This window comes from Cyanistes caeruleus, chromosome 3 (assembly GCF_971803275.1).
Source record: "Cyanistes caeruleus chromosome 3, bCyaCae1.hap1.1, whole genome shotgun sequence".
In the NCBI taxonomy this organism is placed as follows: Eukaryota; Metazoa; Chordata; class Aves; order Passeriformes; family Paridae; genus Cyanistes; species Cyanistes caeruleus.
This window is the reverse complement of record NC_141703.1, coordinates 31150516-31172601: the sequence shown is the minus strand read 5'-3', so window position 1 is coordinate 31172601 and position 22086 is coordinate 31150516. Positions and strand designations below refer to the sequence as shown.

Below are 22086 nucleotides of genomic sequence, written 5' to 3'. Positions count from 1 at the left end.
ACATCCTTCAATCTACCTTCATTTTCGAAGATTTTCTACTGAAAGAAACATATATATTTTCTTATTGCAAAGGATGAGACCCTAGATTACTATTAAGGGACTTCAGTGTTTTGGCTGGAGAACTTTTGCTTGGAAAGAACCTAGAAAGCTTCAGTACAAGAGCTGTCACTAAAGTAAGCATTAGAATGTTTCAGTTTACACATCTCTGTTCTCCAGGTGTTGTTTAGAACAAGCACCATCTATCTGACTGTTCAATATTCAGCAGGAATCTGACAGACAGATCTTGCATAAAATAGGGACAAATGTTACTTTCTGCTCAGTGAAGTGAGCTCAGTTCTCACTTTAAGTTAAGAGATCCTTGACAGTGTTATCCCTGACAATATTCTCAGATCTTAAAAATTAAATATTTAAAGATTTAATAAAAGATAATTACTGAACTGCAGAAAACACAAATTCAGTTCAGCAAAACATTTGGTGTGGAAAAATAAACTACAGGAACAAGTCAGTGCTCTGTCACAGTGTAATAGATGTGCCATTTATTCAGTCAGAGCTGTGGTCAGTATTTCCATTAAAAAACTTCTTCACCACGAATTTATTATGGGAGTTACTAAGCAGTTACCTCAAGCTGACTTGGCAGACAAAACTTCCTTTAAATTCAAAGAGCTCTTCTAACACTTAAAAGAGAAAAAGAAAAAAGAAAAAGCCTGTTGCATCTTTTCACAAACACAAGATTGCTATCAAAAGCGTGTTTTCTACTTTTAATTCCCACCATCAGAAGCATTTCTCCACCAGGTAAGTCTTCCTAATGGTTGGTCCATTTTCCCTTTTCTGTATTTCAATCTGCCAGTCACAGTTTTATTTTTGACTGCCTCACTAAGCATCCTTGAAATATCAGGAAATTTCACTGCTCAACTAGACCTGCACTCGCCAAATTCTGTAGCTGCTGGTCAAGTTACACAGACAAACAAAAACAAGACCCCAATAACTTGAAGTTACATCTGTAGATCCAATTCACTGACTTCAGGAAGGTAAAATACTGTATTTTGGAGGACACTGTGGCAATAGAAGCTAAAAGTCATAATAAACTTTGAAATGGCTTACAACAATAGCTGAATAGGTAGCATCATTCAAACTTGTGGACTTCCTTTGAGGAAGCAACAGAATGCAACACATTTCCTTTCTTCTAAAACTAAAATGCATTTCTTCAATAAATAACAAAACAAACAAGGAAAAACCAAAACCAACAATCCCCAAATCAAATAACCAAACAAAAAAACTAAACCAACCAACAGAAAAAAACCCAAACAAACCAAACAAAAAAATCCCACTAAACCAAAAAAAACTCCACAAAAAACACACAACCACAAATACCCCCTAGAACGAAGAAAACCAAACAAAAACCCCCCAACAAAACACAAAACAAGCCCCACAAACAAAAGAAACCCCAAACCAAACAAGACCCTGAAAAACCCTACTTCTTCCCCAAAAAACCTAAAACATATAATCCTCTACAGCTAAGACTATTCTTAACACAGCAGGTGAACATAACTACCTTAGGCCTGGCTACAATTTTCCAGGGCACAACAATGAACATTATTTTCCCACCTTTTACACAGATAATTAGTACTTTCTCACTCTCCTAGCTCCCTTCAGCATTAAGGTAACAGGAACAAAAAAATGTGTATTTTCAAGTGTTGGCATAGGAAAAGTATTTTGCCTTTAATCCAAGGAGGTATGGCAGTTATGTTCCTCCACACATGCACCTTGGAAAGCTAACCAGGGAAGTCTTTTAAAGCATAGCAATCAACTGAGAGAGTAATATGACATCGCAAACAACAACCTTGAGTTTCATAGGTCAGACTAGTTTGGAACAACATAGTCACAAGGAACTACTGATCTTCACTGCTGTGCTAAGCCAAGGTGAAAACTTAGCCTTTGATTATGTACCAAGGTACACAAGTTGACTAATTGGATTCAGTTCAAGACAGCAAAAAGGTCTCCTTCACAAGAAAAACAGCCAGTCAAATTGATTCAAAGAAACTTTGTTCTACCAGGCTACAAGTATTGGCCTAAAAAAACCCCACATAAAGTGTGTGAAGTAAGGAGAAAAGGAATCCACTAACATAGCAATACTTATCTAGACATTAAATAAACCATGTATTTTATAAATCTTGAATTACTATGTTGGCAATACAGTAGCTAGCAAAGCAGCAAATGAGTCTCAATAAAACTAAAGGATGACTAGTAATCAAGTGCTAATTTGATTACCCTTAATTAATCTGACCAGTAGTTAAAAAGAAGTCACCTTTAGTACTCCAACAAATCTCAGATATTTGTATTTTGAAAGCACACATTCCCTTTCTTTTTTGTTGTGTTTTAGTATTTTTTAAATAGGTCAACCTGGAATCTTAGCACAGTGACTTTTTTCAAGCCCTAAAGCTACATCTTGAAATTAGCCTTCAGAGTCCCCAGCTTTCAGGTCTAGGGACATCCTTATATACTTCAGCAAGATTTCTGATCAGGACAACTAAGGGAACAAGGCCACAGGGCACAACACACTGTACCACATACCATGTTGTATGTACAATTGCTCTGTAATTAGAAACAGACTAACCAAATACAAATAGGAACAACTGGCTTATTTTAAATTCTCTGCATCAGAGAAGCACTGGTTTTGCATTGCATTTTTCAAAAATGCTCCAGATTAAATGAAAAAAATACATTTAAAGCAAGACAAAACTTACCATAGTAAAAGAAATAGAGGGAAGACAGTAATGATCACCATTTCAGCTGAACTCCAAATGTCCTACACCATTTCGCTTTAGCGAAACAACCCCAACAGCCCCAAATTCTACCTTAAAGCATTCTTGGCACAAGCAACTTCATATGAGACCAACAGCAAGCAATTACTAACCTTTCTACATTGACTGGCTTGTCAAATTTAAAGAGAATATAATCTCCAGCAACTGGTGTGACAGCCCAGAAAAAATCTTCCCCTACGTAGGTTTTTTCTAGCGTATGCCCCTGGTAGACTTTTAAAGATGTCGAAACCTCTGCAGGTGGATTCACGTGGATTTTATGCAGTAATGGTTTCAGGAAGTCTTTATCCTAATTGAAAGACAGACAAACATCATGCTGGTCAGACAACCTTGTTTATTATGTTCCTTTCGCAAGCGGTTACACTTAAACATTGGCATAAAATGGAAAATGAATGCATTACTCATTTTGGGTACAACAGATCTTATAAAAAATTAGAAGAAATATCTCCTAGCAAAAATCCACATAAATAAACTGGAGTAGCACTTCTACTTTATAGTAACCAGTCTGTATCAGATTTAATTCCAGCTGGAGCAATACACATCATGCTTGAAAATGCAAGGCAAGAAAAGGCCTGTTTTCTCCATTGCCATAACGTTTTTCATTTAATCAGCCTGCTCTGTAATGGAAGGGAAATATTGTCTACTAACTGTGAGTTTCTGGATCTTCCCTGCTAGAGAAGAGTGGAGGCCAACATGCTGGAAAAGAGAAGGCCTGAAGCGTATCCGTAGGTTAGATTTCTGTCGATCACAATGTTTCTGAAATGGTGGGGAGAAAAGGTAAGGGTGGGATAAAAAACAGAACAACACATTAGTAAAAACCAACACAAGGTAAGAACCTAGGCCTATTTATCCAGTTTTTCTTGTTCTCATTCCAGAAGTCCACCAAGACTGCTGTGCAAATGTAATACTGTTCAAGGTCCTTGCACAGAACCTGTTTATTCAACAAGGGCATTTCTTGAGAAATGAAGGACCAAAACAAGAAGTTTATTCCCCATTTGGAACTTTCTCCAAGACAGCTACCCAAGCAGCAACATTCTGCAGCACTTCATGACTGGTTACACATACAAGTTTATTTGAGGTCTGTTACACATAGAATCTAACTAGACTTCTGCATTTTATCCTGAACGCACCCATCTCCAAAATCTGAAGCAATAACAGCTATAATGTCCCTGAGAACTGTCCCTCTAAAGCTTTTTTTGAGATAAAAATCTTGGCAGGAAGACTCTTCCAGAACATGCAGTAACCATTATGTACACTATGCTGGCTTTCAGCTCACAAAAATCAACTCATTCATCATCATGAAAACATTTTAGAAGCTTTATAATAAAAAAAAACTTACAGCATCTTTCTCAGGGTTACACACTTTCACCCAGAGGATATGGTCCAGGAGCCAATCAATAGGTTTCTCCTTATAAAACATAAATATGAACTCTACAATAAGAGTGATATCTGGAGATTGGAACATTTTACCTGTGGGTGACATTAAGAATAACTGGAGTTACTTTAGATTAAAGATAACATTGTCTTTTGAAATCAGTGAGATAGCAGATGATAACATTTGTGCCAAGACAAGAAATGTTAGCACTGAACAACTTGAAATTTCAATGTTATTAAAGGTCAGTACCTTTCAACTAAATAAAACAACTATTCAAACAAGAACTTGTCATATATCTTGGTGCTGTAAAAACATTCAGTGTATATTCTATGTACCACAATACAGTCTTCTTAAGAAGAGAAATTGTCAGTTTGAAAAATTATGAGAAAGAAGAGGATTATGGATTGGCATTTATTACTCCCCTTGTCATGTGAAAGTTAAAGCACCTGAGACGCGGAGTATTGCGAGTGTTACCTGCCCAGTCACACAATCACAGCTTCTGCAGGTACAAAAAGCAGGCATGCAACACCTACCACTAACTTCAGAACCTTCTGGGCAGGAAACCAGAGGGAAAGAAGGAAGCTACCAGAACATATCCAGAGACAATGCAACTCAAGAAGAGACATCTCACAGTGACCAGAGTTATTTTCTGCGGGGCATAGGCCATCAGCAGGACTTCTGGGTGGCGCTGTGCAAAAGGATTCTTGGGAATCCTGCAGACTGTGAGGCTTAAAGGGGGCCTTTGCAAAAGAAGGAAATACTGTTGATGAGGAAAGTCTATTTATTATCAATATGAGCAATCACCTACATGGTTGTGGAATACCCTTGTCAGGCAGTAATGGTGTCTGAAGTGAAAGGTGGCCAGTACATGGGCTGTTGTGTCAATCTGAATGCTGCACTTCAAAAAGGTGCCTTGCATGAAAACACTACTACCGGAAGCAACACAACTGGGAGCAGGGCAGTCCAAGGCTGAAGACAGACTGGCAACTGCTTGTACCAGGGACTGCACTGAAGCACTGGAACTAGCTTCTGAGGGGAATGCTTAAGGCACCATCCCTGGAGGTATTTAAAAGACATGTAGATGTGGCACTTGGGGACATGGTTTAGTGGTAGATTTGGCAGCACTGAGTTAATGGTTTGACTTGATGATCTTTGAGGTCTTTTCCAACCAAAAAGATTCTATGACCACATGCCTGCTAAAATCTCAAAGGCAGTTCCAGATTTCAAGGCAGATTCAGAAAACAGCACTAGGTTTGCAGATGAAGTCTGAAGTCTTTGCTAGGTTACAATGGAGAAGGCAAGGAAGAAAGACATCATGAAACAATGAATCACTCAGGAAGACCAGCTGAAGTGATTCAGTGATTCAGTTCTGCAGATATTGCTGAGATCTGGGCAGTGCTGGACTAACCAGGGTTGGGCTCTTGGGGTATGTGCATCAATGGATCAGAGTCCAACAGAAGCTCTTTTCCAATGCAAGTCTTCTGTCTTTCCACATTTTGGAGTTCCATACAACACACTAACACACAACACTCAGGCATAGGAGATGTTTTGAGGGCTTTTTTCCACTTGTCGAGAGGCTGCCGTAAGCTTTCTAAGTAACAAGTTCCACCAGTGGTAGAAGTTCTAATATTTTCTCCTACTCTTAGGAAAACCAGCTGGAGTAGATGTTAAGAGGAGATCACTGGAAGAGCCTTGCCCTTTTCAGAAAGCAGGTCTGATGCAATCTCTTTTCTTTATAACTTGTGTGAAATTGGATAAGAACAAAGCCAGTGAAAGAATACTCAATGGAAACTCAGAGGAGTTCGGAGGTGTCTGAGTTAGACTACATCATTATGCCATACAACAAATATGGAAAAAGCATCTGACTAAAGTAACAATTATTTCACCTGTTAGAATGATGGTATACACATTACAGTAGACAATTTACACATTGGGGTGGAAAAGTAAATGTGCTAAAACATTAACTGATTTGACATTGCTACATCAAAGTTGTCCCTTACAGAAACTTTCCATCCAGTCCTTTACAAAGCAAAAATATTGTCATCACCTTTAAGTGGCTGTTGCAATGAGGTCCTCAAATAGGTATCTCCACATGAAAATACTCAGTATCTAAAATCTGAAACTCCCACTACACAAGGAACAATTCCTACTAAGGTACAGAAAATTGCAAAGTTTAATTACTAAAAGACTTAAGAAAGATAATATTATCTTTATTAGTACATTGTTAGTATTTACACATCATATTGTCACATTGTTTAACATTATTTGTGGAAGTAAATACTTAAAAATGGGCAGGAAACAATCACATGATTAGTTAAATGTTGTATAAAATAGTCATGCAGAGTAACAGCTTTCAGCTTGTCACTTCCAACTAAACAGACCCCAATTTTCCTGGTGATACATCTCTGCCTACTGCTTTCCATGGCATAGGGCAGGAGAACAGAAAAATACAGTAAGCTCTAAAAAAACACCAGCTAAAAAATGGGACCAATCAGATGTTTCTGGGATTTTTATGGGACTGGAACCATCATTTCTAGGTGACACTTGCTGAGGCAGTCTGTCAGTCACATCTGTTTCCATAGGAAGTGCACCTTTCCACATGGTGTCAGAGAGATGAACAATACAATGAGAGTGAGAAGACTGAAATATCCCCACAATATTGCCCTAATCTCAATGCAAGTAGACCGAAGAGATAGTTTATCCTCTTCCAGGATCTATACACAGCCACGATGCTCTCCAATCCTTTTCTTCTTCTACCCAAGGACAGAAGAATCTCATTGACATTTTTTCCCTTGACTAGCTCATCTTCTGAAGAACATAATGTCTTTACTTATCCCCACTAACAGACCATGTTACTTAGAATTTGGCATGAAGGTACAGGATCCTACAATTAAGTAAACTGAGAACAAGACTGAAGGTAAGAGTAGGAATTTACTCTTATCTAATTTAAGTTTTTCTAATTTTATATAAAACAGGAACAGGATATCAATGAGTTATTTACTCCCATATGGCAAACTTATCTAGGCTCAGAGGCGGTTTCCTCTAGGCCAGCACCTATGTCCACCATGCAGTCAACCACCCCAGACTTGGGGAATAATCTAACTGCCATGGTGATGTCACAGGGCACACCAGGGAAAAACAAGCAAACAAATCCCAACCAACCAACCAAGCCATCCTGATACATCCAACTGCAGCTAGTCAGAATAAATGAGGTGAGCCAACTGTACCTGCACTGCATCTTTAGACCCAAGTGGCCTCTGCATTACACTGCACAGCACCATGGAAGGTTCAACAGTGGAGACAAAGTCTTCTCATGTTCATTCCTAATGAACACTGGAGCAAAGATAAACAGGAAACACCCTGATCCCAAGACAAGCCCTTGTCTTCCTTCAGTAACCAAGGACAGACATCCACATACCACATACGTTCTGAAGTTCTGTCACCACCTTCCACGCACAGTTTACACAGCACACGGCTTGGCCCCAGCCCCTCATCCCTCTGTATAACATTGCCTCACTCATCTGTCATTTCTGTCTCAGGACACCACCAGCATAGCAGTTCCGCCATGGATCCATGTCCCATTTTTTTTCCATCAGAACAGGCTTCCTACAGCAGCTCAAAACCAGAGCTCTGTAGTGAAGCCTCTAGCAAAACAGGTCTTCAAAGCTTTGTACCTCTGACTGGCCACACCTAGTCCTTGTACCGGGAGCCAGCCCAGTACAACTCCTACTGCACAGATCCAATACCCAGCCCCTCCAAATCCAAACCAACCAAGCCCTTGCCTAGTCTCTCCTAAGAGCAGCAGCAGCAGCAGCCTGTGAAGATACACTGTGAAGATACTTCAAAATCTGAAAGAATTAAGAGACAAAGGTAAAATCTTGCTTCATAAAACCCTAGAGATACAAAATGTAGACTTTCTCCCAGTTATTTATCTGTATTGATAAAAATGACCATCAGGACTGAAAAAAAACCCTGTGGAACACTTTCTGATTTACTGTGCCCTGACAAGACTTCTATTCATTTTTCAGTCATTTTAAAGGCCATCCTTAGTGAATTATTCTGGCCCTCTCAGTGTTTTTCTGACAAATACAAGGCACACAAAAAATGAAACACTTTGTTTTCTAGTTCTCTGAACTGCATATATTTAAATCATTCATTTTAATTCTTTCACATGAGCATCACTAATATTGAGTCTAGCCCAACAATAATTTTACACCTGCAAGCACATATTCTAGCTATGGCTGATGTTTTCAATGCTCTCCCTGTAAATGATATGCAAATTGCTGGCATTAAAACCAGAATCTCTTTGAAGTTATTTAAAGCTCAAATGTTTGACTTGATCTAGTCTTTCCCAAACTTCAACTATGTGCACAGCTTGAGCAAAACTGCAATCAGAACAACTTAAAATAATCAGAACAACAGGCCTTAAAACATCAGGGAACAATAAGACTCAGAGGAACTGTATAAGACAACCAAAAGGGCATTTCAGACCACTCCATAAATGTTTGTGACAGCTGGCATTATAGCTACAGTGCAAGGATTGCAGTTCCTCTGGAAAACACTTCAGCTCACAGGCAGATGGAAGACAAAGCATTATTCCTCATAAAAAGCTAGTAGGACTTTCCTACATTATGTCACAGGGCTCACAGTGCAAACAAGAATCTAGAAGAGTAAAAGATACATCTCTTTCCACAGAGCTTCTTAAGGAAACAGCATACATCTCACCCATTATTTATTAGATACTTGACAGCACTTAAGACTATGCTTTCAGGATTAAAAAAAACCAAAGGAAGCAACGTCTGTTCCGTGGCAGAGGTGGCAGAATTCTATAATCCTGCTGTCAGCCTAAATAGCTACATTTGCCATTTCCTCATGTAGCACTTGCATAAATTAGATTTTCAGTTCAGAAATACACTATGACAAAAAAATCCCACATTTTTACCTCGCAAACTTGCAAGTTAATCAAGGTTTCCAACAGCTAACAGTGAATCAGCCACACCTCTCTTTTTGAGAGATTATTTCTAAATCAGTAGCATCTAGACAACAATTGCCCAGAGAAGCTGTGGATGGTTCATCCCTGGAAATATTCAGAGCCAGGCTAGATGGAGCTCTGAGCAACCTGGTCTAGTGGAAAGTGACCCTACCCCTGGCAGGGGGGCTGGATGTTCTTTAAGGTCCTTTCCAAGTCAGGTCATTCTATGATTCTGTGAACTGAGTGCTTTGCATTCTTTCTTGGACATCTACACATAAAACTGATCCCCAGTTACAAACTACTGTTACTCTTCCCAAAGGTATCGGCATTACCAAATTACCACAGCATCAGTCTGCATCAAGATCCATAAAGGGATAGCAGAGATGAGGCAAATCTACATTACTTGCAAAAAATTTCCAAGCAGTATATGGTTATAGCACACCAATGTATACCAGAGCCAAAAGTTTTAGCTGCTCTTATGAATATAAATTTTTCTCTCAAAACTTAAAAACACTGCAAGTAGCTATATTGGAAGAAGAAAAAAATCTAATTTAATTTTCTCGGTAGAAAAGCAACGTTAAGATCTGTAACCATAGCTAAATGCATCTGAAATTCTACTGATATCATCTAGTTAAAAGGAGGGAAACAAATATGATACAAAGAACAAAGAACAGGGATGCAAGCAGCAGGAGCTAAAAATTAAATTTAGCTACAGCTACTTTCAGAGCCCACATTGCCCAGAAGTATACAGACAGTATAGAAAAACAAGACATTTTTAAACATTTGTGCTTTTGATAAAGCCAAGTCTCAATACTAAGAACTATCTACATACTCCACTAGGCTTAAACACTGTGCCCTCTACTACAGCACAGAGAACAGAAAGGAGGGGGTGAAATGCACAAATACTAAACAAGTTAAGCAACCTGAAATACAACTGCATGGCATAGACAGTGCACATCCTAAACTGTAAGCTGGTTTTATGCACATTTGATGTGTCGTTCTCACAAAGTGGCAATTTGTAAGCAAGCACACTCTATTACTAAATCAGGCAAATGTAGAATAAATGTAAATTCTATAGCCTAGGAACTTCATACAGAATTTACACTTGAAGTGCAATTAGGCTGGAGCTAATTCAAACTCAAATTGTGGGCTTAGTCTGGGTTAGTGTTTAACTGTTGTTCTACAGTAGAAACAAAATCTTGTCAAATGCTGTATTCAACCAGTCCCCACTAACACATAACCAAATGTTGCAACAAGTTCACCAACCAAAGAGAAGTTTATTTAGGGCAAGATGTCAGTAAACTATTTAAATTCTTATTTCTCCATGCTAGGCAGCATAATTTCCTATTTCTCCCACCTCTAAGGCCACAGAACCAAACCCATAGTTATTTCAGCAACAGTGTATCTCTGATGGCAGCCCAAAGCAATTAGATGATGGCCAGGTGTATATGGAGACTTGACTGCCCATTTCCTTTCTTCCTCCCCATTGTTTCTGTAGGTTAAACTGGCAAGCAAGGCTACAAAGTACCATTCTATACCCTAACAAAGCATGTAGGAGGGATAATTATTGTTTTCCTTTCTACTCCAGGAACCTATGAGACCCCCAAAGTTGGGGAACTATTGCATACCTGATGCTGACATGAAAACAGGATGGCACTTAATCAAGTAATGGCAACATTCTCAGTTCAGCCATTATGGGTCACTGAGCTAAAAATGAAGCCTGGCTAGTAGATCCAAAGGAAAGAGAACAAGAATTTCCTAGACAATGACAGAACCCAGGGCTGCACTTTTATCTGTTACCCATAGGGCTTTTTTTCTGTTCTGAACTCAACTTACAGCCTTCATATTGGAATCGTTTGTGATGACCACAGGAATCTCCAAAATCTGCCTCAGCTTTTGATTTGTCCTTGCATATGTCCAGATTGCTGCTTTTAAAAAGACCATGACACATCAGTGCAGTAATCAAAATAGCCTTTTGATTTGTAAAATCCCTTCAAAACTTCTCTATCATTGCTTTTCTGTTAAGTCTAGTATCTCTCCATGAAAAGATATTACTGCAAGAACAAAGAACCATAATTTCCAGAGTACCCAGGCAGTCAACCCACAACCTGAGACCCTGCATTAACTCCTCTCACTGTTGCTTATTGCAAAGGACAGACTGACTGCATCTAGGAAATAGCAGGTTATCATAACTTCTCATTCATGAAGTAGAAAGACGGAGATAGAACAGACTTTGCAACAAACTGATGCCTGCTAATTCTTGGAAGTTTTGCCACAAACACCAATGAATTTATTTTAGGTGGAGCTAGTTTTCATTAGCTAAGTTCACTTCTAGTTTTTCTTTACTTCAGTCGGTTATGTTTTAATTACATTCTCATTTTAACAGCAGCTAAATTAAAAATAAGTCATGCCTTGCAGTTTGATTGCTAGTATTGAATTAACTTTTGGTTAAAAAATGCCCTTTTCCAACAGTTTGAGTTTACCTCTGTCATACAAAAGTGTATGAAACAAATGAGGGGCAAAAGAAACAACCATGAGCTAAACCAGAGTTCCTAAAAAAGGCAATGAATTTCTACTTTTTGGTCTATTTCCAGCAAAAGAAGATAGCTTTGAAGTCAGATCACTATTAATTCACAGTCTGAGTATGAATGTGTTCTTTCAAACTGCAAAAGTGAACATTTTCTTACCAATGAAACCCAGCTGAGAAAATTCTAGAATCATCCAATCTTCAGAAGCGAGCTGAAGCGCAAAATTTTTTATTGTGCTGAAATAATTCTGCTTGACAACAATGTCATCTTCAAGCTAGAGGAAGGTAGAAGTGATATCAACATTAAAAAAAGGCACTAGCAAAGCAATAGAAAAAAGTACAGCTAGGAAATACTGACTTTATTTGCTAACACATAGCCATGTATCTCTAATGCTAGCACAGATGTAAAACAGACACCATAGCCTGGAATAATTATTTTAGGGATCAGTCTGTCTATTTGTGGAGAACTAATACAGAATCCTTCTTTAGTAAGAATCCATGAACACATCTCAACTTACTTTAGAACACTGCTTTTCCAACTTCTTTTTCAAAGGAAAATCATCCATGAAATAATGTTAGTCTAAGTGGCATCATCAGAACAAGTTCAATATCTGTATTATTTGTATTCACACAGAAATGTGACTGTTTACTCACAAATGTAAGAGCACTGAATGAGTTTCTCCTCTGAGACAAGAGGCTAAGAGACACAGTATCTGCAGAGGTAGGATTCATTTCACCTGTCCTACAGAAGCACAGGGGCCTAGTCCATAACCTCCTAGTCCAGGCTGCAGAACTGCCAACATGGGGTGCTACAATCCCTTTAATTCACAGTAAGTGCAGGCCATTGCTGCACTAGGGACCCTGCTTCTCCTGTCCTTTCTCACAGTGCAGTCATGCCCTCCCCCTTGTGCTGGCACTAATATTTGTGCCACTTCCAGTATCAAACCAGACTGTCACATGCTATTGGCTCTGCAGCTTCCCAGAGACCTGAGACTCCAACAGCTCTCAGAGAGGAGTCAGCATAGCTTTGTGAAAACTAGATGAGATGTGTGGGACTTTACACCCCAAGGACACAGGCACAAAATCTAAATAAAGATCATTAGTGCAGTTACTAAATCTGCAATACCTGTAGGTAAGATTTCTACTTCAAAGCAGAAACACATGATAGGAATAATTCTGAGCTAAACTGAAGAACTGCTTAACTCTATTGTTGGAAATCTCTTAAAAATGAGAAAAAAAATCCCATGTCTATACACAACTGTCATATTAAAGTGACACTGCACTTTTAAAAGAAAATAAAAATAGATTTTAGCTTCATTTCCACTAAAAACTACGCTGGCTTTTTTTTTTTCTTTTTTTGCCTAGGCAACTCAACAATAATTCATTTTGAGGACAAGGGAAAAACAGGTTTTAAGCTGCTTGGATTCCTTCATATTTTTTTTTCCTAGGCATCTTAAGAGAAGTGACATAGGATAAATTACTTTCTACTTCAGAGACAGTGTCCTCCTCAAATTACTTCTCCATATACCATAACTACCATACTTAATGCCCTCTTTAAATGATGGGATCAAGTTCTCTGTTCTGTGTTGGTCCTTCTGATGTGTCCAACAACATAATTTCTGGAGACTCATTTGAAAACTTGTCTCAAAATAAAGAAGAGAAATTTACCTGAATGTAATAAACCCCCTTTTTCTGGGCATACATCATAAGAAAACAATAATCCAAGTTTTGCTTTGTTCTCCATCTGAAATTAAATTGAAAGCTTAAGGTTTATGAAAAAAGGTTATTTCAATACATACTGGCAATATAAAGTAAAGTTCATTATGAAGAATGGCATATTAGTGAAATGTTAGGACAGCTGCTTTTGGCACTGTTTCCTCAGGAAATCCACTGTCTCAAAAAAAAAAAAAGGAACAAAGCTTTCACATTATGCTTTAATACAGACATCAAATTGGTATAATTTGAACCTGACTTTGTGACAACTACCTGAGCTTTCACTAAAAACACATGTGCATTTAAAATAGTAATTCAGCAAGAACTACTGGGTTTTACCGTGTATTTCACGATGGAAAACAGCAAATGAAAGAGTCCACATACAGGAATAAAAGTATATCAAAAGTCTCAGTTCTCCTCCCAGAATTTAACACTAAATAGATTCAATCAAGCATAGGCTCTGATCATACACAGAACAGCATGTAGCTAGGAATGAGATGGATTCACAGAGCACTTTTAGCATCCCCACACTTGCAAGAATTACAGTAAGAAAACATTTCAAGAATTCACATCCCACTTGCCATTTTATAAACAACAGAAGTGTGGGTGTGGGAGGAGATGGGAAAAGATCTGGGGGAATAAACCTACCTCACTCTCTCCTTTGAGTCTCCAAATGTTTCTTTCAAGTTTGTCAAGTCAGGATAATATGTTGCAGGAGGGGCTATTACTTCCACCAAGCCAGAATTGATCTCTGTAGAAAACCTGTCAACAGAAACATTCTGAAGCCACTCAGAGAGATTCTGAGTCCTGCAGTTCCTGCTCACTTTCTGTTGGAACAGTTATTGTGTCTGGTTATGAGGACTGGCTCAAATGAGGCATGTAAAAGAACAGTAGTAGAGAAATAACTATTGTTTTCCTTAGCATGTCCTTCAGAGCACTATTGCCTCTTGCCAATCAGAATCAAACTGCATTCTAAACATTTTTTTGGTGTTTTCTCAGAACCGAGTCATTTTTTTCTGAAGTTCTCTTTGAACATAGAGAATACAAGGCCCTAATACAGATGTCACAAATTTCCATTCATATTTAAATAATCCCATCTATTTATGGTGCATCAGATAATTTAATCCCACTTACTGTTTTACAGTTTGACTGAAATCACTGCTTTTTAATTTGTTCTCTCTTACTTTTTTATTCAGAAGTCCAAAGCTCCACAAAACAAAAAGGCAGGATCTCTTATTTTCAGAATATTTTTAATTGCTTATTACAACCTGACTTAGTTTATCATCAGTAACTAAGAAGTCCCCAAATAAAACTACAACTTACTCTCTTTCCAGGCTTGCAACAACACTGTTAACATAATCAAGATCAGTCTGGGGAAAACAAACAAAAAAATTAATAGATTACTTGATAGTTCTGGAGTTACATGTCAAAAGAACAAAGTAAAATAAATATTGCTGGTGATTGTCCTTGGAAATCACTTTCATTATGTAAGATATTGGAGCAATACAAGAACACATCACACATGTAACTATGTCTTACCTCTAACATGAGATTTTTTTTTGTAAACAGAGAAGAATAATTATCCCACATCTGCACTTAACAGAAAATTGTTAAAACTCACACTCTTGATGACAAAATGATTGCAGAGTGTTTGTGTAGGAAGAACTTCAAATTATTGTACAACAACAACAACATATACGAGAATATTACCAAAGAAATTATTCTGGAAAACAGTGCATTGAACACACACACACACATTCTTCTTTCAAAAGAATCTCCTAAGCTTTGCATTTAAAGTAAATGCCCTAACCACAGACAGCAGTGAACCTGCTGCCTTTCTGCTTAGGGTCATTTATTTGCATCAGAGACTAAACCTGAGGGACTACCAATCCTATCAATCACTCAGTTCTCATATATGCAACAATTCCAAAAATTACTTGTTGGTGAAAATACAAATCATGACATTCTGGAACAGTCTAGATCATCTAAATTGCTAGCACTGGACAATTATTCAACCTGGCTGCACACATGCATTCCAAGAAAAAAGAATTTGTGAACTCATAAATGTGACTGAAACCCCTGGTCTTTGTTATACTTATTAATCTACTGATTTGACATACTGTTTACATTTCTGAAAAGAATAGTCTACAAATCAACCCGGATTCTGGCTCATGAGGATTCTGGAGAAAGAGTTGTTTTTGAAATGCCAGAAACAAAGGAACAGTTCATATTTTTTCTGATGAATTTGTAACACAGGATATCATTAAAGGATTATACACAGAGAATAAATCCCTCCCAAGCCTTTCTACAAAACTGTTAATCTTGTTGGATAAAGGTGCTCACCCTTCGTTCTTAAAAAAAAAAAAATCACCATTTCTATTTTTAAAGATATATTTTTATGAAATCAAGCATAATGCTAGTGATGCATGCTATTCAAAAAGGACAACAACAGCAGTGAATTTCTTTCAAAAAGCAGGTTTTAAATACCACAAGAACATGTAAGTAGAAAGTATTTCTCATAATTTTGTCATACATATTTTCTCCCAAAGTGCTATGCCAAGTGCTGGGGCAGAAGTTCTAGTAAGGTGGTACGGTGCTCACAATTTAAAACTCATCTCACACTGAGTTCCACACAAGGAGACTCGCAAGTCCATATGGACCTTTGTATATCACTGTTTAAATACTTTTATGGATTGTTCATACACATTTAATAGAATGGAGTTAGACATAACTTCTTCTGTTTTGTGTAACAGTTGCAAATCATAGTAACCTAATGACTACCTAAAAATAATTTTAGTATATCCATCTTTAACTGAAGCATTCCTTTTTCTCTCTTTTCAAAACCTTTTATACGTTAAAAATACAGAAACTGCAGTTCAATCATCATGTGAAAAGACAAAAATTTGCATTTCAGTTGGCATGCCAAATTTCAATTACCCAGTCCAGCATTAGAAAATCCAACACTTCTAATATAGTCCATACCACAACTCCATAGAAAAACATAGGATTTATATATATATATATATATATATATATATATATATATATATGTACACACACTCAGCAGAAATACAACTAGTTTCTATTCAGTTTTCTAGAGACTAAAATAAATGCCAAACTTCATGCCAACTGAAATCATATATTTGATCGCAAGCCCCTGCCTTATTGCACAACTCCTTAGTGTGAACGTCGTTTTGACCTATTTTTCAGTCTACTATGAAGCCTTGCTACCGCTTGTAAAACCAAGGTTACCTGAAATAACCTTGTTACTGCATGTAAAAACAGAAAACATCACAATCAGAAAAAAAAAGTCCAGAATAAGAGTTTTTTCCTTATTTCCCACTATTTATTTGCATGCTTCAATGAAAGGCTGGCAGTTTCCCCAGTCAGAACTGCAACCACAATAGGCTCAAATTTAAAAGATGCAGCTTGAAGTCTTCCAACCACCTACTGTAGTCTTGGCTGTCACAAAAAGTTAAGAACGTTTAGTCTCGCTGCTATGAACATAAGATACAGAAAATACCACTGCTGGCTTAATAGGCAACCTTTACTTTTCAATCAGCAATCACTGTATCACTGTAGTGCAAAAGCAGATGACACTTTTAGAATGAAAAATTAGAATGCAGATTAGAAGAGTTGATGTCATTTTTCACATGATCAAGTGCATTAAAACACTGGTGTTCTGCCATAATTTTTAAATACACAGTTGCATTTATATCTACCGGCAGCTTATGAGATTGAGAACCAGGATTTCAATGCAAAGCCCTTCCCCTCAGATTGACAACTGTCCTCTTCCCACTTAAGAACTTCAAGAGACAATCAACTCCTCCCTTTGCTCAGTCTAACACTAAGTAGGATCTTTGCCAATACCCTTTGGAATGGACATGTCCCAAGAAGGTGGCACTTTTAAGTTAATTCACACAACATCATGAAATAAGTATGAGAATACACAACAAATTTGATCTAGCTGTGACTACACACATGGGAAGAGTTAAGTAGACAAAACTTTGCAGGATAGCAATGGAAGGAAATCTGGAATAGCTAAATTAAATCTAAGAACCTTTCAAGTAGTATCAATAAACTCAGTCAGCAGCTTAAAAGCAACAGGAAAAAAATACATTATTAATCAAAATCTATTCTCCATTTTAAAGGAATTAAGTGTTTACTGCCCTGACAATGCAAGATACAAGGTCCTCTTTATCAACCTGAAGGACACAAGACTGTTCATTTCCAAGAATCTTAAACAGGACAAGACAAATCCAGATTAATACAAAGAAGCCACTAAGAAAGAAAATGTGTTACCTGTTCTTTAGGCTTCTAGTGAAAATCATCTGGTAGATAACAGGTCAGCTTTGGAGTGAACCTGACCAATTTAAAATCTATTTCATGGTATCAGTGCTGCTTGTAACTATTGAAATTAAATGTTGCTGGTGATCACAATGATACCATGAATGCTTTTGTCTATCAAATCCAAAGGCATTACTAAAACAATAATTTTTTCTTACTAAAACTCCTATGGCTGAAGAGCAAAAGAAATCCCTAGGAATTCTGGACCCCTAAAAAAAGAAGCACAAATTAACATTTTAAGACTAAATCCCTTTAAAGTAAATAAGAGCAAAATTCTTTTAGGCCTCTTCCGTTAGAGTTAACATTTCCAGCCACAAAGAAGCATCTTATCAACGACTCACATGAAGCCTTACAGTCAACTTTGTCCTGGTGAGTGGATCTCTGAGAACAGGGATGGTTATTCTAGCACCAGCAGTTCAAGTCTTTTGGCCTGTTCTTTCTTCCTAGTCACATGAAATTACTGATCTTCAAGAGAATGCAAAACACTTGAAGTAAGACATCTTCCTTTATTCACAGCAGACCAAGGCTGGATCCCCATCAGCACTTTGCTTCCAGCAAAGGCAGCCGTGAAAAGATACATAATTAAGAATAAGAACAAGATAAGCACATACAGCACCCCCTCCTGCTACCACTATCCACGCTCCAACTACTTTCAGTTCAGGTTCCTTCCTGAGACAGATGTGATTTTGTGTATTTAATATTCCTCAGTAGACTCATCTTCAAGGTACCTCATTAGCATCCCCTTGAGCCTATCTAAACTTTCAATAAGAAAAGAAGGTTCTAGTTTATAAGATCTGTGAAGTTTCATAAGCCAGTGAACATGGCTGTACCTAAGGTTTAATTCTTTACATCAACAATTTTGATGAGAAATGCATGCAGAATACTTTGATAAATCTCTCTTTATAAATGGCCTCTGTCTGTTGTAGAACAAACTAAAGTTGCAGACTGCCAGTGAAATAAATGTTAAATTGTTAAGTTTTCCTCTGTTTTTGTAAAATACTGTACTGCAATTGTCTAAAGTGTTTTTCCATAGTGCCGGTGAGGCTGCACATCAAGCTTGTGATTAATCTAACATTTGTCTGAACAGACATCATTATTCTCAACAAATGCAGAAAGAACCAGAGCAGCAGTGAACTTTCCAGTCTTCTTTATTGATTTTTATGAGTGAGTGTGCACACGGCAAAGCAGCAGAATACATTAGCCAGCAGGCAAAATGAGAGGTTAGAAAGTTCTGATGAACAGCTAGCCAAATGTCCTACAAAACCAAGATTTCTACTTTTAAGAATCAACCCTTTCATACTGTTAAATCTTGACTTCATAACCTCAAGAATGACAGAAGGTAAACTGTTTCTAAAAATGTAAGAAAAATCATAGCATTTTAAAAATTATTTTAAAAATTATTTTAAATTATTATATTAAATTTATTTACTGTCCTAAGTGGTAGATGCACAGAAAAAAAAATGCAACCACAGAATCTCTCAAGCTAAAAAAGACCCAAAAGAATCATCAAGACCAACATGCAGCTCCTCAAACGACTACCTAAAACTAAACCATATGACTAAAGGCATAATCCAAATGCTTCTTGAACTCTGACAAGCATGGTGCCTTGACCACTTACACTGACTGCCTATTCCTGTGACTGACCACTTGGCGAAGAAACTTTTCCTAGTGTCCAGTCAACTTCCTGGGATGCAGCTTCACACCATTTTCATGTGTCCTGTCTCTGGTCACCAGAGAAAGGACATCAGCATCTCCTTCTCCACTGGCCACCTCAAGGAAGCTGTAGACTGTGATGAAGTCACCTCTCAGTCTTCTCCTCTAAGTTTAACAAACCAAGAGACCTCAGCTGCTTCTCCAAAGTCTTGCCCTTGAGGCCTTTCAGCATCTTGGAAATTTATCTAGACTGTTAGATTATCCAGATCTCAACTCCTGATAGGGGTAAGTCTTACATAATTCAAGAATACCTTTCAAAGAATGAAAAAATCCCTGAGAAACTAGCATGCTAATCTGCATAGTGTGGTCATTTCATTGCTTACTAATTACAATTTTTTTTTATCTTTCATCATTCCATAGAATAGGAGTGGGATAATTTTACCACATATTTAATTTGACAATATAAAATTACAGTCTTCAGAAAAGGCAAACTTTGCATTGAAATAGTAAAAGTACATATAAGTATCATTACCTATATACACGGCACAAAATTTTCATAGGAAAAAACAGCTACTTTGGCATTTGGACTATTTTGGGATATTTATGCAGTGAAGACAAAGCCCTAAGGAATAGAAGTGCAGTGGCTTCCAGTGGTTGCAGTATGTATATAAACAAAACCTGTGGAAAAAGGTAGTATCATATTTTAGAGTTCAAGAAATGCAGCTAAAAAAATTATATTCAGGAATACAGTGTCTTCTTTCGAATCTGAAGCAGTGAGCTAAAGTTAAATACAGGAACTTGAGACCAAGATGCAAAGCAAGAAATGGGAATGAGAATACTGTCATAACATAACCAGCTAATGTTACATAAGCAAAATGCAGCCTGTGTCCTACATGAGCTAATGACTTCATCTCTCCCTTACTGAAATTCACCCCTCTACCACACAGGCAAGCAATTTCTTTCTGTCTCTAGTCATTTCTATGATTAACCCAATGCAGTTCAGGACATGGTTTCACGATGCAAAAGCCTTTGGCAGCAATTGCAGGAATACAAATATACTCTTGTACCACTCCACTCTTGTTTCTCCCTACCCTTGTGCCCTGCCTGTCAGATCCTCAATCATGAGGGCAAATATCCATATGGATTGTGCTGTGAACCACAACAGCCTGTCAAAGAACAAGCTGAGTTTTTAAGAAGGCCAGCCAGAGCAAAAAGCATCACATTACAATTCAAGACCAGACATTCAGATGCAAGTTATGCTGGTGTCATACAGCCACTACTAGTTTTGTGAAGTCTGAAAGAAAGCAGCATATGCTGCCTTGCAGCATGGGAAACCTTTTACTGTCCTTGGGGAAGCCTGTACATTGTTGAAATGGTCTAGACAGCTTGTCTTCCAGAAGACAGGCAGTTGCTGTGTACAGTCTAAAGTAACCTTCTATAATTTGTGCTCTTTATTTGGAGGACAGAAGGAATTTTGAGGTCAAGGCAGACGACTGTAGCAAAACTTGATAGTGTTGTCCAAAATTCAGTGCCAATTCAGTCCACCATACAAGTATGAAGTCACCTGCTACTATGCTTCTGAAATAAGATTATTACTGTTACTTCCCACCTCAAAAATATCCTAGATGTCACCAGAGACATCAGACACAACTCTAGCTATCAACAGTGATGCTCCCTTACCAAGAGCATCAGGTAGTTATTGTTGCCCAGCTGCACCTCAGCAAGTATCTCAGAGAAGCATTTCTGTCATGCAATTCTAGGGATTGGGGAAAGAGCAAAATCCTGGATTTTATCTTTGTGCTGAGATAGCAAATTTATTGCAGGTACATTGAAGTTTTCAAACCCTGTCAAGGATCTTTTCTTAGATTTAAGAAAGATTTTTATCACTGATTTCATTACTTATAGAAACTTTGCTAGTCACTGACATGGAAAAAGAAGCATAAAATTCTATGTTGATGCCCAGTATCAGCAGTCCATACTTCTGTGTACTAAAGCTTAGGTGAAAAATGAGTAGGGACTGCAAAACCAAATCAATATCAAATATAACAATAAATATCTCAAATTCTCACTGACAGGTCAAGCTACTATTTCAGATCCAAGAGCTGGCAGTGTATCAAGAAGGTGTGTTCATGTGGATCAATTTTGAGTGAGATGTCCAAAACAAAGATTCCCATCTGTGTAGGCCTTTAATATTATTTGGTGTAGATAACGTATCTTGACATAACAGCTTTGATTAGCTTTGAGGTTTTTTTTAAGTATATATACATTACACACATACACATATGTATGTACACACTAGACTTCCTCCAACTCAAGATGCAAGGTCAGATCTTTCCAAGACTGGGAATACACTCTCCAGGGCAGTTCCAAGAAGGGGCAGCTTACAAATAATTAGCAGAAAGCATGAACATCTCTGTAGCTGGGATGATGCTAATACATTCAAGGTTGAGAGCTAGACAGTCAAAATATTATCTTGCTTTCTATCAAGAGAGCTGCTGATCAGAAAGAACTGTAATTCTCTTACATTATAGGTCCAGAGCAAGAAGAGGTGAAAATACAGGCTTGTTTATTTTGTGAAGAAGGTTTATATATTGTACTGCAGTGTCAATACCTGCAAAACAGGTTCAGCAAGATCTGACCCAGTCCTTAATTTGCTAAAACTTTGTTCACATCAGTGCAC

The 22086-nt window shown here is 37.7% G+C and overlaps 1 protein-coding gene across 4 annotated transcripts in view; it reads right to left on the bottom strand.

The window, feature by feature from the left end:
* The window catches only part of MGAT4A (alpha-1,3-mannosyl-glycoprotein 4-beta-N-acetylglucosaminyltransferase A), a 77667-nt gene that overhangs the window by 18826 nt on the left and 36755 nt on the right, over nucleotides 1-22086 (bottom strand). For all 4 annotated transcript variants that reach the window (XM_086880546.1, XM_086880547.1, XM_086880548.1 and 1 more), the window contains 7 exons: nucleotides 14730-14776; nucleotides 14055-14168; nucleotides 13362-13437; nucleotides 11854-11968; nucleotides 4159-4289; nucleotides 3468-3575; nucleotides 2915-3108 (listed from right to left, as the gene is read on the bottom strand). In XM_086880546.1, coding sequence (XP_086736672.1) covers nucleotides 2915-3108; nucleotides 3468-3575; nucleotides 4159-4289; nucleotides 11854-11968; nucleotides 13362-13437; nucleotides 14055-14168; nucleotides 14730-14776 — 785 coding nt within the window. The remainder of the gene's footprint in view (nucleotides 1-2914; nucleotides 3109-3467; nucleotides 3576-4158; nucleotides 4290-11853; nucleotides 11969-13361; nucleotides 13438-14054; nucleotides 14169-14729; nucleotides 14777-22086) is intronic.